Genomic DNA, 15,449 nt, shown 5'->3' with positions numbered 1-15,449 from the left:
TTAAGACAGTCTTGGTAGGAATTATTCCAGCATTCCCAAAATTACAATTTAATACACGAATGGCATCAAATGTATGCATCACTCCCACAGAGAAAAATTAGGGAATTCTAAATATCTCATACCCAAACAGTTTCTGCATCAAATGGGAAAAGAATAAACTGCTGGACTATAAACCTTTTGTGATAACAACCTGCAGAACAAAATACTCCCCTATTTAACATCTAGTAAAAAAAAATATGACTTTTGTTCAAGTTTAAGATTTAATACTTTTATATGGTTAGCCACAACAGGTATTAACCTCAGTTTTACTATATTTTTGTAATGCTACAAAAATCCTATAAAATCAAATTATAGTGAATTTTTCAGTAATTATAATTAAAAAAGCATAGCTTGTACAAAATAAAAAAAATAAGATTCTATACTCTAATGAAAAATTTAAGACATTTTAAATGAACAAAAGAAAGCACTTGTTAAGCTCTCCAATATTCAATGCATTCTGCACTTGTCTGAAACAGCCAGACAGGAGCTAAAACTCCACTCCCCTTACTTCACAACTAGTAATTTTGACACTACTATATATATATAGAGGAACTATGTCTGATATTTTTACAAATAAATACAGGATAAACCATATTGCATAGTGTGTGCTTGCTGTCTGAGTCACACTCCAAAAGTTTCACAGTTACGGTAGGGAATTAAACTTGGAACCTATGGGATGAAACATTGACAGTACACGAAATTTAATTTTAAAACCGATGAATTTTATATGTAATTAGTCAGTGAACTCAGACAAACAACTCTTGCCATTCTTGCCAGCCGTGTTAAACCAATTCTACTGGACAATGATATCCAGCCAACCGAAAAGCAGCTGTTAGCTCTAAGTGGGACCAAGAGATCTGCCTCAAAAAGCTTATTTTTTTTTTTAAACTTAAGTTTCTTTATCCTCAGTGAGCATGTTAGGAAACGTACATTAACAAGTGGCACAGAGAGGCACTGCTTGAAGTGTGGTGTGTTTGCAAATATGCATAATACAAACACACATGAGCACTTTGATTTCAGTTCCACACCATGTCACCGGTGGCCGGATTACCAAACGAAAGATGGCAATCTTCCAGTACAGTTTATGTCCCTACAAGGTAACTTGGTTTTCCTTATCAAAAAAGGGAAAGAAAAAAAAAAAATCCAACTTATCAGGAAGAAAAAAAAAACCAAACTCATTTTTGCTCAATCATAACCACCTCTTTTGTTGGTTCTTTGTTAGTATCAACAAGATAGGGATGAATCCTCCTGATTTGCAAATTTTAGAAAACAGCACTCTGGTTGAATTCAACATGCTTAGAGAGTTTTATGGCTTGGATCCTATGGCTCAAAAAGATTCAGTATACACAGAGTAAGCAGAATCTATAAAAAAATCCCTACTGTTGTGAAACACTCGAAGTAGACTTTGCACAGTTTGACTAAAGAGAATGCAGCGTGTGGCAGGCAAAAAGTGACAGGACTTGTATGCAGTTGCAGGATCATAAACACACGCACACACCCCCCATACACACGCTAACTAGTGTAAAGCTCTGCAGATATTAACCCTTTCACCAGCTATGTTCATGGAAATGCTTTCTTTAAGGCAGGAAGTATTTAAGTAAGGTAAAGTTACCTTTATTTTATTCTTTGTACCTGTAAGTCATTTGTACAGATTGTGACAATTTCAAAAACATAAATAGTGTCCTTAGAACATGTTTCCTCAATTAAGTTGCTAAAGTTCTGACCCACTGTGGAAGACATTCACTGAAAGGCCATTTAACACTTTTCTCATACAGTCAGCAAATTTATTGCCCCAGCATAGAAAAAAACGGTGAGAAATTTAGAAATGTATAATGGCAGGGAACTCCCGTAAGCAAAATTTCATTTAAAAAAATCCTCTAATTCTTACCCACTGGTTACAAAAAGGTTTATTTCCTTACACTGCATAGAATCTGTATGTTTCCTGTGGTATTTCCTGTCTGTTGCTACTGACCTTGTATTCCGATGACCTTTTTCCTTATCTTACATGGGTAAGAATCTGGAGGTACTCAGCTGTCTCCATCTAAGTGACTAGCGTATACAAAAGTGATGTTTCCCAGTGAAATGTCTGCTGAGGACAAGGGTGAAATAAGCAGGACATGTACGTGCGCCCACGGCTTCCAGTTAAGCCTAGAACACAGCAGCGTTGCCATTTGATTAGATCCATTTGTCTTTGCAGGAACAGGGATTTCAGCTGAGTAAGCAAGTGAAACAGTTCTCTCCCACCCCACATTGCCAAGCTGGTAATCGAGGATTTGCTTATTGATTTGTTGTTTCATGAGGAGAAGAATCAGAACTAGAGCCTTTACTTTCTTCGCAGCAACCAATTATTTTGCATCTTTAATTTTGGGATACTTTCCATAATGAGCTGAATCAAAAAATCTATTTGAAAAATATATATATTTCTTAATATATATAAAAAAAAACTCATTATGTTTTGAATGTGAAATACCAATTGGTTTTATCTTTCATCTTAGATTCCACCCCACTGCAGGAAACAGCTTAACCAAGCTTGCATGCTCGTTACTCCTCAGACGCAAGCATATAGGCATTTCATACTTTGCCTAGTGAAAGGGCTAACCCGCCCCCCCGACACATCCACAACCAGGCTGGTTGTGGCCTGGTTCAATTCAATTCTGAAGCAACATCCTGACCCTTAATACTGTCAGTTTCAAGCCATCAAGCTGAAAAATCCTTGATAAGGTGAGATGTCACTGCGAATCAGTTAGATGATGTGCCTAGAGTTCTGCAATACCATTTTCTAAAGTTTTTTATGCACCATTTATTGACAGGGGAAAAAAAAAAAAAATCCATTTTCTTTGCTTTCCAAGTCACTCTGTGCAATGACTGACTCTTTGATACTGTCACTTTTTAAAAGTAAACCATACCAGCCCTCGTATTTCAACTTCAAGGGGGCTTATGTCCGTTCTTCATTTCCCACCTTCAAAGGCTTAAAAAAATGGTGTTGTCATAGATTCATGCGCAAGTGCTCTGGTCGTTTGGAAATCATGGGAAAAGCTTGTTTTTTGTATGGCCCAGAGTTTGGTTGCCGGATTGGAAGTGGTGCTGAGGCCTCTCCACAGACTGTCACATCCATTTGTTCTATTCCGCTTGTCTCCATGGGATATTCCACAGGTGTCTGAGTATTTGATGCGCTGGCAGAAGCACCTCTTCCCCAGAATTCCCCAGGGGAAAACTTTACAGGGCTTAAAAACAAGAAATACAAAAATCAGAGATGAAGATAAACAGAGCACCAAGGTATGTCCTTTACTCTGCAGGACGCTGAACTCAAATGCCTATCGAGACGCAGTTATAATTCTTCCTTCCACTTCCAGAAGTTTCAGGAAGTTTCCAGGTCTAGCTTCTACCCATCTCTTGTACAGTTCCCTCATTTGAGTAGTGAGGATATATTTCTAGCTGACTGCAGAAGGAATTTTCTGGACTAACGTGATTCTTTAGCAGCACATAAGTACTTTGGATGTTCTGGAACAGTTCTGGAGGGACGGTGTACCCAAGTCACCAGACTGTGAGGCTGTACCAGTGCTGAACACCAAGCAAATCAGTACTTCCTGTGCTGCCAAACACCATGGATTTGCCTCTGGTTATATGGTTTGTAAAACAGGATCGATGCTGCACTTCTCACGGAAGTGACGGGCTTCCTGAGAAGAAAGGCTGCGTCTTTATTTCTAATGCAGATCTAATTCAACTACTTGCCAAAAGTGTACAACAAAAAAAGAAAAGGGAAAAAATGAGAAAAAAGGAGATACCTGACTGGTGTCCTAGGGCTACCTATGAATCTGCGAGGTGATCGGATTTTTGGTTCAAAAGAAAATTTCTCTTTTACGCTTTCAAGTACAGATGGAGCCACGTACGTAAAACCCTGCAAAACAGGAATGAAGGCAGTGTAACTTCCAGGCAGGATTGACATTTGTGAGTGTAGTTATGACTGGCATGAAACGGTAAATGAAAATTAGAAAAAGGAGAGTCAATGTAGACATAGGACCTTCTGCTCACTTCCTCACCTGGGTGTCTGCACAGCCCAGGTATTTCTACTCAGATCCCAGATTCCCACAGGCACGCTCAGTTTAATTCATTCTGATCTGCAGAATGGACATCGTTCTCTCTGCACAACTACAAAGTATGTCCGTAGTAACGCAACTATGAGTAGAATGCTGACACTTCACTAAGCGGTGTTTGCTGGCCGTTTTATCTATATAAATAAAACGTCAGCAGTCATCAAACTAAGTGCCTTCAAAGCGCTTAAACATTTCAGACCTCTCACAGGATACGTGTTTATGTCGCTCTGCTTCAAGTAACGGGCGTTCAGATTGGAATTAATTGACCTGAAATGCCCTGTTTCGAAGTAACACAACCCACCTCTCGACAGTCATTACGCACTCGTCCCTGGCTCACTTACCAGAAAGACCTGGTTGGCACTTTCACTGAGAGTAGAGTCATCTGGGCTATCAACAGGTGTCTGACGTGTAAACTTTGAATCAAACTGGCTCACATCCTCTTCAGATTGCTTAGCAAAAACAAAATGGTTAAGGGTTTATATTACAGATATCAACCAAATGGCTTAGCGGTGATCAGTGTAGCCTCTGGATGGAGTTCATTCCATAGGTTTTTGGCAGAGCTCTGCTGTAGTAAAACCCTGGAGTGGTGTCGGAATCCTGTCGTTGCCAGTGGGAGGTCACTATGGGCACTGCCACTGAGAAATAAAGGCAAGGGGGAGGGGCAAAAATTATGGATCAAAAAGGAACACAAATTAAAAAGATGCCTTTAAAAAAAAAAATCTCAAATCACAAACAAAAACTTTTAGCAGTACAATGCCAGTTCCTTGCAAGTTTAGCCCTCGTCACAACCAATACAGAACAGTTGCAACTATCAGTTTTTTGAAGCCTCTCCAGATAATTTCATTCCATTTTTGCAGCTACAGAAGTGTTTATATTGTGAGGGATAGGTGACAACTCTGGAATAAGTGACTATATAGAATATTGTTTAATTCAGTCAAAGAACAGCAGGCATAACTCCGAGATCCCTCCCGTCATTCACAAGTGTAGCTGAAAGGCATACGTATTCATTTCTGCAGGCCTCCACGCAACCATGGAAGCACATTTTCACAAGCCATCTGGTTTGTACAAGTCACTTTCATAACATTTGCTAATAACAGAAAAACCCAAAACGATTTTCAGATAATTCATCTGGAAATATCACTCTTGTGTCATTCTGAATTTTGTTCAAAAATGGGGGGGGAAGGTCTGGAGTCCCCACGTGTAGTTTGCTCAACATCAGTGATGCCCAAGTCAGCTTAAAGTGAGATTTTTAGCAGTCAGGAATTATCAGGGTGGCAATACCCATTACTGCTGTAGCTAATTGTACCCAGAGGAAGAGACGACAGACACCCCGCACCATGAAAACACAAGATAGGATAACAGGCTTATTCATCACATCACTGGTTGGAGGTAAACTTTAATTGCCGCCTATAATCACAAGGCGCACTGTAAATATTAATAAGCAAACGCAGAGACTGCTTAATTAGGTGACTTCATTTCCTTTTGCTTAGTTGAAGCTAAGAGGATCAATAGTTGCCAAGTACTGACTTACTGTACAATGTTCAGAAGCAGAAGCTGAGAGAACTGCACTTGCAAGTCTGTTTAACCTACGGATTAGAAGCAGGAGGAACTAAAACTGAAGCAGAACCTTCTTCCTCCAGGAGACTGACCAGAAGGATGACCTAGCTCTTAGCTGATTTCTGCTACCTTGTCACATAAAAAAGCAAGATCCTATTCCAATGAGTACCATAACTACAGAGTAGTAAGACAGAACAGCATGCTCATGACAGCCAGCACTTCACACTGTGTGAAGACTTGAGAGGTTTGAGTATTTTAAACACGGATATAGCATCAGGTCCTGGGGGAAATAAAAAATCTGCATCAGGTAGCTTCTCTCTTTAATTTGACAACAGTGCATCTGAGAACCAGTAACCTACACTGATGCATTTAACTGTTTAAAGTACCAAAAATCAACAGCATTGCAGTTTGTAAGAGTGAGCGTTTCTGAGTTTTAGAATCCACACGAAGACCTTTCCGAAAGGCATACAAGGAAATCTCACAGCATTCTGAGTACATACCAATAAGGGTTTAAAAGGAGGTTCCACCTTTCGTGCCAATAGCTCATCCCAGTTAATGTGTCTGAAGAACGGGTGAGCCTACAAGAGTTAGCAACAGCACAGAGTCATAACCCACCTTCTGGGTACAGATCACAGAAATTTAAGAATCAATCAGCGTGTTCTTTTCAGCCCCTCTCTGTGGTGTCTTTCCAGAATCACGTACAGGTCTAGCGTAAAAAATCCTGCACGACATCAGCAGAGCTGGCAGAGCTGAAAGCTGATACCATACCTCTAAGTCAGACAACTATGCCCCTATCATGTTTTCCTTGAAAATATTAGAAAGTCAGCTGACATGCAAAATACCTCTACATGTTCCAACTTTAAAAGTTAGGTATCTAAAAATCCTGACAAAACCCTGGATTAACGACAGATGATCAGAACTGTGAAATAAGGAGGGCTCTCCCGTACGCTGTTAATCTCAGCACAAAAAAGGTCAACAGGAACTAGGTCTGTGCCGTAACTTTCAACTAGCAGCACTGAAGGCAAACGAACAGCACTTTTCCCGTGAAAGAACTGCACTAAACGCAAGGGCTAGCAGTTTTTTCGCCAGACCAGCGGAGCATCATTGCTCTTGCGTGGCTGACTGTACAATTAACAGTGTGCAACCCGTAGAAAAGACCTACTGGAAGACAGCTGAAAAGTTATTTTCCAAATCTCCAATTAGCGGCTGCTTTTGTCATCATCATTCACATCTTGAACAGTGGTCACGTGTGGCTGCCTTTTTGCTCATCAGACTTCCAGAGAGACATACTCTCCTTCCGTGACGTACCCTCTAAGCTCTTGTGTTTTCAGTGAGGTAATTGAAGAATTCTTGAGTTAAGTGAGTTACCTGAACTTCTCCAGCATCTCCAGGACCAGCTCCTAGTCGTGAGGCAGCATTTCTTTTTAGCAGCTTGATGAGAAATAACATCCAAAAAAGAAATATCAGTTATACCGTTATGACTAGAGTAGTTGTAATTTGAATCATCATTTGAATGAACACAGAACAGTCAGAAAATCTGCATTTGTTAGAAAACAATTGTATTTTCAAGGAAAATCACGAACAAGACTGACTTAGTAGCAGGAAAACACGCACCGACTGACAAGCCATAGGGGTATCATTGTATTTCTATTCTCCACACACACATGTAGCACTGACATTCATTAAAATTCTACCTTTTTAAGCAGATCTCTGGCTTCTTGTGTGAGGTAGGGAGGCAAGTTGAGTTTACACTTGAGAATCTTGTCAATTGTTTTCTTTCTGTTCTCCCCAGTGAAAGGAGGCTAGAAAGCACCATTGTAATGGGAGGAAAAAGAGGACTTGTTCAGGTCTCTTATTTGTGTACACAGAACTCACTTCAGTGATTTATAAAGCAGATAAAATTAACTGCAAGTGGGACTTCCAAATAACTGTTTGGATGAGAGCAGCTCATGACTGCAGTCAACGTAAGTGTAGCTGTACTTCAGTTACATTTCTTACTTGCAGCTTGTAGATATTCAATTATATACGTATTTGTACATGCATCTGAATTAGGATACAGGTAACTACAAAAGCTACAAAGAGAAATACATGCAATTATAACTGTGCACCTACTGCTCCAGTCAGCATGTCATACATTAATGCCCCCAAACTCCACCAGTCCACAGCACGATTATGCCCACTCCTCATCAAGATTTCAGGGGCCCTATAATCAGAAAAATTGAAAATTTGAAAGTATTTTAACAAGCTTAATACTAATCCTGACTACCAGCTTTCAAACAAAAGCACATTTATCAAGTAAAATCTCGTTAAGTGACTGAACATTTGAACCGTCAGTTAAAAAAGGCAAATTGTAGCCATTACCCCCAGCCCAGAGTAATACTTCTCTGTTTCGTCATGCAGCTCACATGTATTCAATTGTTCCACAGAATGTGTGTGTGACTGTTCCGTCATGGATAGATTCTTTACATAATCCGAAGTCAGTCAATTTTACATGACCTGAAATTAAACATATAAAATTTGAGACTTGCCAGGATTCTGACGGTTGTGTAAGTAACATTAAAAAATAGGAATTTTTCACATGGATATGTAATAATAATTCTAAACTACTTCCTGATGTCTTCAGTGGTCTGACAAAGCAACACAGCTATAAACCAGATTGAGGTGATCACACAGATAAAACCTCTGCATTATACCTGCATAAGAAAGTGTCGCCACTTCATGAGGAGAAACAAGACAAGCTACCAAAATTTACTCATGTGTAGACAAATGTATTTAAACATAAAGATTGTACAGCATCATTCAGATAAGGTAGACTATCCAATTTTACCACTTGCTTTGAAGTTCAGGGAAGAACTTTCCTCCACAAATTGTCAAGTGCCCTGAATAATTCAGTACTTCGACTAAGGAAATAAGTTGTTTGATGTAACACAGAAATACTGGATGGTACAGATTGCCAGAGGAACCAGTGCCATATAGCCAGCATAACAGTGCATTCAGGAATTGCTACTACTGTCAGGTAGTGTCAACAGCTAGGTGAGTAATTTCAGCTACACAGGATTTGGCATCCTAGCTAAATTGCTTTTACTAACGTCTTCAGTCATCCCCATGACTAAATGTCACTGATGCTGCACTGAAGCCACAGATCTTTACGTTTTTACAATGCTGCAGTAGAAGAAAAATTCCAGAGGTGCAGAAAGTCAGCCATTAGAAAATGCCTGGGTCTGTACACATGGAACTTGGAGCTTGCTGTGGCCTCTTAAAGCCAAAAGAAGCTGCGTTTAAGGGCAGTTTATTAGCTTTGGCAATTCTTCGGTTAACCCAGGAATGATCATGAACATGCCATTGTTCTAAGGAAATTCAATTAAGAGCGAAGTGTTGTGACCTTTGAAGAACTGTTTTCAAATGACTGGCAGTGCAACTGGTTACTGTATTTCTACCTTGATGATTAAGCATGATATTTTCTGGCTTCAGATCACGATAGATGATTCCTTTTTGATGTAAGTGCCCCAATGCCATTGAGATTTCTGCCAAGTAAAAGCTGAAAGGAAACACATGCCACAGAATTAGACATATTCCATCATGCAAAGCATCTTAAGCACTATTAGGTACACAGCAACAGTTCCTTGCAAGTATCTTTAGAAGTGTACGAGAGAATAAACAAGAAAAACAACGATGCCTTTGAGGCTGGGTTACCAAAAGGCACACAGACTCCAAGATGAAATTGCGCCGTTAGCATTAGCTTTACCTGTTCAGTAGCTATCTCATCATGAGTGTATTTGGAGGAATCTGAATTTACCAGTTAGTGGTTGAAATATGCTCAGTCTTTATTACCACATCTTGATGGCAAAGTTGAAGAGAAAAGAGAAGCTAAAAGATAAGGCAGCACCCAGAGCGCTCGCTGCAGAGCAGCGTCAAGGCACATCGAAGCTGTGCTAAGGCATTACTGGCATGCACTGTGGGAAGACAGGACTGTGTTCAGTTCTGTGAAGCCTGATCAATAAAGGGTAATTTCAGCTTGTTCATATGTAAAATATCACTACTTCAAAAGGCTTTTTCTCCTTCATTAGCATAATAACCTCTATCACTTTACACATCTGATGGTTAGAATACAGCCATTACAGTGACTTGGAAATTCTGTAACTGGCTGGTAAAACTGTGTGTGGATCAAGATTTAAAAAACAAAGAAAAATTGCATTTACAGCAAGTCGTTCATAGTCTTTTCTCCAACACCCAAAACTCCTCCTGTACCACAGCACTATGTACCACAGCCTCACTCAGCAACCAGCCACGGACCCTCTTCTGCAGTAAGACCGGCACAAACGGCTAAGTAGGGGACACACAGTTAACTCAGTTAACTGCTCTTTTCACTATACTAAGGAATGAATGAGTAGTCACAGTTTTTCAAGTCAGAGTACGCCATTTAAGCACTTGAAAAAAAAACCAAACTCCAAACCCATTAATTTGCCAAAATAGTTTCACTTACCAGGCTGTGTCTTCCATAAATATCCCTTCTCTCTCTAACTGCATAAATAGTTCTCCTCCTGCAATGAAAAAATGGGATTACACTCTAAAGTGCATTCTATCATTTTTAGTCCGTCAAGTCTATTTTCTAGAAAAACTACAAGCAACAGGTATTTTACCCTGCTCCACAAAAAGTTGTTTCACAAAATCAACTGAGAATTTACTGTTCCGGTTTTCTCAGAATTTTTTCAACTTAAGAAATGCCAAATTAAAAACAACATGCTGAAAAAAACCCCAGCATTTCTGTCCCCATGTTTTCCTGTTGCTGTAACTTGAGCAAATTGCTTCTAATCTGTATCTGCTGCTGTCTGTGAAATAAAGAAAAGAGTTCTTGTTTCACAAAGAACCTGCGAGGACTAAACCCTCAGGTACTCCACATGACTCCATCGGATCCAAGCATTAACATACAGGAATTACAAGCCTGATGAAAGAAAAGGTATTAAAAATCTTCCTCTTCCGTACAGTAATGAAAAGTAACTATTTTATGTTTCGCTCATCCTTATTTTATTGAAATAGGAGGTTTATTTACATTCTTCAATGCATTCTTAACGCTAACCTATTTTACATTACGACACCATGCCAATGGTTATCTGGCTTTTTATAAGCAGAACAAGAAATCCAGATTCTCCGCTGCGTAAGATACCCAGAAGCAGGGATCGGAATTTCATATACTGACCACTGAGATACTCAAGGATGAGGTAGAGTTTTCCACCAGTCTGAAAGGCATAAATTAAGTCTACGATGAAGGGATGTTTCACTTCCTCCAGTATATTACGCTCTGCTTTTGTATGAGCTGTATCCTTTGCATTCCTTACAATCATTGCCTAGAGAGAGAGAGTTGAGCACAAGAACATGCTAAAGAACATGCTAAAGAACATGCTAAACAAGGCAGACTTTTATATTTAATTCCCTTCTGAGTTTACTAAATCACAACACTATGTATGAGTCAGCAACATAATAAAAAAAAGACTATTTCACCACAATGTATACATAACGAGATGTTTCTTGCCGAAGTCTAAGTCTGTATTTATTTCACAGACTTACACAGTAATTTAGGTGGGAAGGGACTTCCCCAGCCTATTTAAACTAGCTGCAAAGAGCTACACAGACAAAACAATTTAAATTTCATTCCAATTCCAACTGTACCTGGATAACAACTGTATATATGATAAAGTGTATTTTAGGCTGTATTTTATAATTAGATAAGCGTAAAAGCTAAATGGAGAAACATATTCTTTTAGATTCAGATTCAATGCGAACATTCAAGTTACCTTTTTAAGAACTTTCATGGCAAATATTTTCCCGGTGTTTGCTCCAGTTACTTTTCGTACTTGAAACACCTATACAACACCAAGACAAAAGCAATCCCATGACAACCATATTAGCCGCTGTGAGTTAACAATGACAACAACTAAGTTTTGTGAAAGAGACAAGATCGCCTACAAACTACAGCGCTGCCTGCGGAAGAAGAGCTAGCGATTTCAGCCAGAACCAGTTTGGGACATTTTCTCCTGCCACCAGCTGGTGAGGCTCTGCCAGTGACCTTGGTCCCAGGACACCAACCTTGGCAGCCCTGAGGTGACCTCCTGGTAGTTTCAGAGAACAGGATGGGAAGATTAAACCTTGCCAAAGGCAGCAGGCCAGCACTTCAGCCACCTTTAGCATAATGGAGAGTTCCTTACCTTTCCGTAGCCACCTTTGCCAAGTACGCGCAGCAACTCGAAGCACTCTGGCCGGATCTTTTCTGGACCTCTGTTTACACTAGTCTCTGAAATCTCAAATTTTTCACAATGTTCCATGCCACTGGATAAAACCAAAACAAGAATATAAGACTACCTGATACTCAAAAAGGATCAAATAAAAGTAAGCAAGCAAATAACCTTCTGAAAAGCACATCTGACACAACTGAATGACTGCTTTGGAGAATTCTCACCAGCGAAAAGTTTATGTAGGGCTGTGCAAAACAGTAAATTTCCATTTGCACAGGAAAGTACCTGCAGATTTTGGGGATGCAAAGTAGCAAGATTTCCTTCAGATTCTTTCATTTCAATCCATAAAAAAATCTCTGTATTACACCAGAATTAAAGTTTAAGAGACCAAAGCCTCAAACTGACTGAGATAATCCTACAAGACCTGAAGTTAAGGCAAGACTATAAAGTGTGTTTAAGTTTCAGATCACATTCAGGAGCCCCAACAGTCATGGTCAGACTTCTGTAACACAAATACACAGCAGAAAAAGCTGTAACAAAAAAGTCTCACAACTCTGAACATGCCACAGAAGACTGATCTATACTTTAATGATGCTTCTAAATTACTCTGTAGTTCTGCAAAAGACTAACAGCTTGATCCTGCTAAAGTCAATGTAACTGAACTGGTTTAACTGTCACTGCTTTGTTTTGGCATACCATGTTGTGAGAACAATCTGGAAATCTATTGAATGCTAAAGGTAGCTGTCTCCTGAACCTGAATTCTCATCTGCTTCAGACTGCTACGCACATCTGGAACTGGAGCCTTTACAAAACGAGCAGAACATACGGTGTTCTGCAGGCAGCGCATTATATTCACATTACAAATATTGTTCAAGTACAAGAGATATGTTAGGAGAAACAAGGATTAAAAGACAAACAGCAAGTTTTCCCAGAATTTTCTTTATTATTATTATTTTATTTCAAGATACAATTGACAAATGTTAGCGTGAAATAGTAAAACAACTGTAAACAACTCAAAATTGAACAAGAATGACAAAATTTTCTATTTAACTTAACAATGTAAGAAAATTAGAAGTTATATGAATATCATATGAATGATAGAGAACATTTTCTATCAGCAACTTACAGGTCATATTGGCCAACTCCTCCATGGTCCATGCTCTCACTTAATTGACCCTGGGGATGGGAGGGGTAGAAGGAAGATTAATTAGAACAAAAGAAAAAAAAAGCAGCATTAAAAATAACTGCACTGATGTGTTTTACAACTTCTTTAATTGTATATAGAGAGTAATTCCATTTATAATTTATATAATTCAACAAGCCCTAAGGTCAGGAATAATAAATTATCAGCAGAAGATAAGAAATCTACAAAATTCTGTGCAAGGTTTGCACTACCTCCACGTATCTCAAACAGTGACACAGGGAACCACTGTTTTACCTGACTGCATTGTTACTCAATTGCTTAAATATTAGCAGTAATGATTTCACACACCCCTGGCTGAATTTGAAAAATGTTAAGCTACTGCATTTTTCTCTCCAGTTGCTCTTAAATAAGAATTTTATATCCTATTACAGTGCTATGCAAATTAGAACAATAGTAAAGATTATGTGAATAAATGACCTGGGATTCATAAGCACCAGAAACAAATGACCTTCTGAGGAGGTTTTATTATTCTATACTGGTATTAATCAAATCCCAATAGTAATGAAAGAATTAAGCTTTACTCCGATGTTAAATACCTTTTCTGACCAATTATCATTCAGATAGATTAACATATGCAAGTATTACTGAAGAAGATTCAAGTACTTCAACATCAGAACTAGTCACCATTAAAGAATGTAGTTTAATTTCTTCAAAGAATTTCCAGCTTGATCCCTTCTGCAAGATAATACTTCCCTATAATTATGGCTGTACATGGCAAAAGGAGCGCAAACAAGCGGACAGCTGGAATGAATACAAATACAATTTAATGGGAACCTTCTAATGAGCTTTAGACCATACCTTCTTATTTTAAAACACATCTATGTAACAACTGCAAGTGAGTGAGAAACAGCCTGGAATCTACAGACCGAACACTGATATATTGAGTGACGTGTGAAATTTAGAGAACCAGAAGGAAGAAACAAACCCAAACATCAAGATCCACAAAAAGCAGACCAAGCCAGGGTGTGCATTTTAAAATACTGTGTAAGTGAAAACACTAACCAAAGAAAATTAGAAACTTCCAATAGCTTCCAAACCATTTAAACACTGAAGTTCACAGAGGCTGGTTTATTGTGTTGGGTGATCCAGAGGGGAATTCAACTCCTGGTTCCACCTACTAGCACCACAAGCAATTATGGAGTCCAAAAGTTCAAGTTTGTTTCCAGGTCAGAGAGCTGCTAGCTCATGTCCTCTCGATAACATCTATTAGAGAAATCCAGCTTATTGACATCTGTTTCACAACAAAACCCACTAAAGCTGCCCTTGACCCTACCGAGAGATGCCAACAACCAAATTAAAGACAGAATTTTAAAAAACTCAACAAACACTGAGAATAAACACCCACCACGTTCCTAGAACAACTTCTCAAGTTACCCAATGGCTCTGGCAAAGTTTACATGTGCTTTTCTTGCCCCTGTGAACTATGGTTTTCATTCTCAGTATTAACTTGAACAGAATTCACTTTAGATACCATTCCACTACTTTCAGGATTTCTTCTCATTTCACAAACTAAGAAACGCAATGGTGTTCTGGCTGGAAGGCTAGCAGTCCTTCAATCTACACACATTGTTTCATTTATTACAAACACAAAAATTAAGGCTGGGTTTTTTTCACCATAACAGTTAGCACAACCAACCATACGGCTTATGAGTAAACTCTCCATTTCAACAATTCTTCAGATTTCCAGTGGCCATGCCTACTCAAAACTACAACTGATCTGGTTCTTGCTACTACTGGGCTCACAGCTTTCAGGGGGTACCAGGGACCACCACCACAGAGATCAGACAAGATAGTCCAGACTTTACACCTTGCGCACTTCCAGTTTAACCATCTCAACCGCTCTGGTTGCAATGTCTTTTCTGACCCCTGTAAGACATGCACAACACCTACAGAGATAACCTGCAGTGAAACACTTTCCCCTTTAAACATTCCTGACGCTTCCCCTTCTTTCCTGCTCTTGTATTCCCTGCTTTTGAGTTCTGTTCTGGTCCATTCTCACCCTTCTTTATCTGTTCTCCAAAAGGCACCCAAGAACCAAACCAGGTTGCCAGTGTGCATTCACATCCACCGTTGTGCCATAAAAATTTCAGTCATAGCAATTTTTAAAAATCCACAGTAACTAATGAATTTTTAAATTGGTCCCTGAGACTGAATTACTGGAACATGAGAAAGAACAAATTCAACTTCCTTGCCGCCCCCTTTAAAACCTGTTCTCGGCAACATTAACGGTGTGATGCAAGTGACGTTTTTTTAAGCCAAGTACTTTATTGATTATTGAGGTGACAGACAGTGCTTCTGCCTGCAGGTTGAGAAGCATTTTGACCT

General features: G+C 39.2%; 1 protein-coding gene across 2 annotated transcripts; it reads right to left on the bottom strand.

Moving 5' to 3' along the window:
- Positions 1 to 1,883: 1,883 nt before the first annotated feature.
- On the bottom strand, positions 1,884 to 13,090 carry RPS6KB1 (ribosomal protein S6 kinase, 70kDa, polypeptide 1). 2 transcript variants are annotated; one of them, XM_010148822.1, is made up of 14 exons: positions 13,047 to 13,090; positions 11,894 to 12,014; positions 11,483 to 11,551; positions 10,888 to 11,035; positions 10,174 to 10,231; positions 9,128 to 9,228; positions 8,096 to 8,186; positions 7,803 to 7,893; positions 7,385 to 7,492; positions 7,059 to 7,121; positions 6,191 to 6,268; positions 4,475 to 4,582; positions 3,825 to 3,937; positions 1,884 to 3,263 (listed from the first exon to the last, which is right to left on the bottom strand). In XM_010148822.1, exons 1-14 carry the CDS (start codon positions 13,076 to 13,078, stop codon positions 3,026 to 3,028), a joined length of 1,419 nt encoding a protein of 472 aa, XP_010147124.1. In that variant the 5' UTR covers positions 13,079 to 13,090; the 3' UTR covers positions 1,884 to 3,025. The 2 variants fall into 2 exon arrangements, with proteins under 2 accessions (XP_010147124.1, XP_010147125.1); XM_010148823.1 differs by lacking the exon at positions 11,483 to 11,551 and having other exon boundaries at positions 2,010 to 3,263.
- Between the last annotated feature and the right edge of the window lie 2,359 nt (positions 13,091 to 15,449).

This window comes from Eurypyga helias, unplaced genomic scaffold (assembly GCF_000690775.1).
Source record: "Eurypyga helias isolate BGI_N326 unplaced genomic scaffold, ASM69077v1 scaffold4963, whole genome shotgun sequence".
Lineage (NCBI taxonomy): Eukaryota > Metazoa > Chordata > Aves > Eurypygiformes > Eurypygidae > Eurypyga > Eurypyga helias.
The sequence above is the reverse complement of the archived record's forward strand: the minus strand, read 5'-3'. Positions and strand labels throughout refer to the sequence as shown.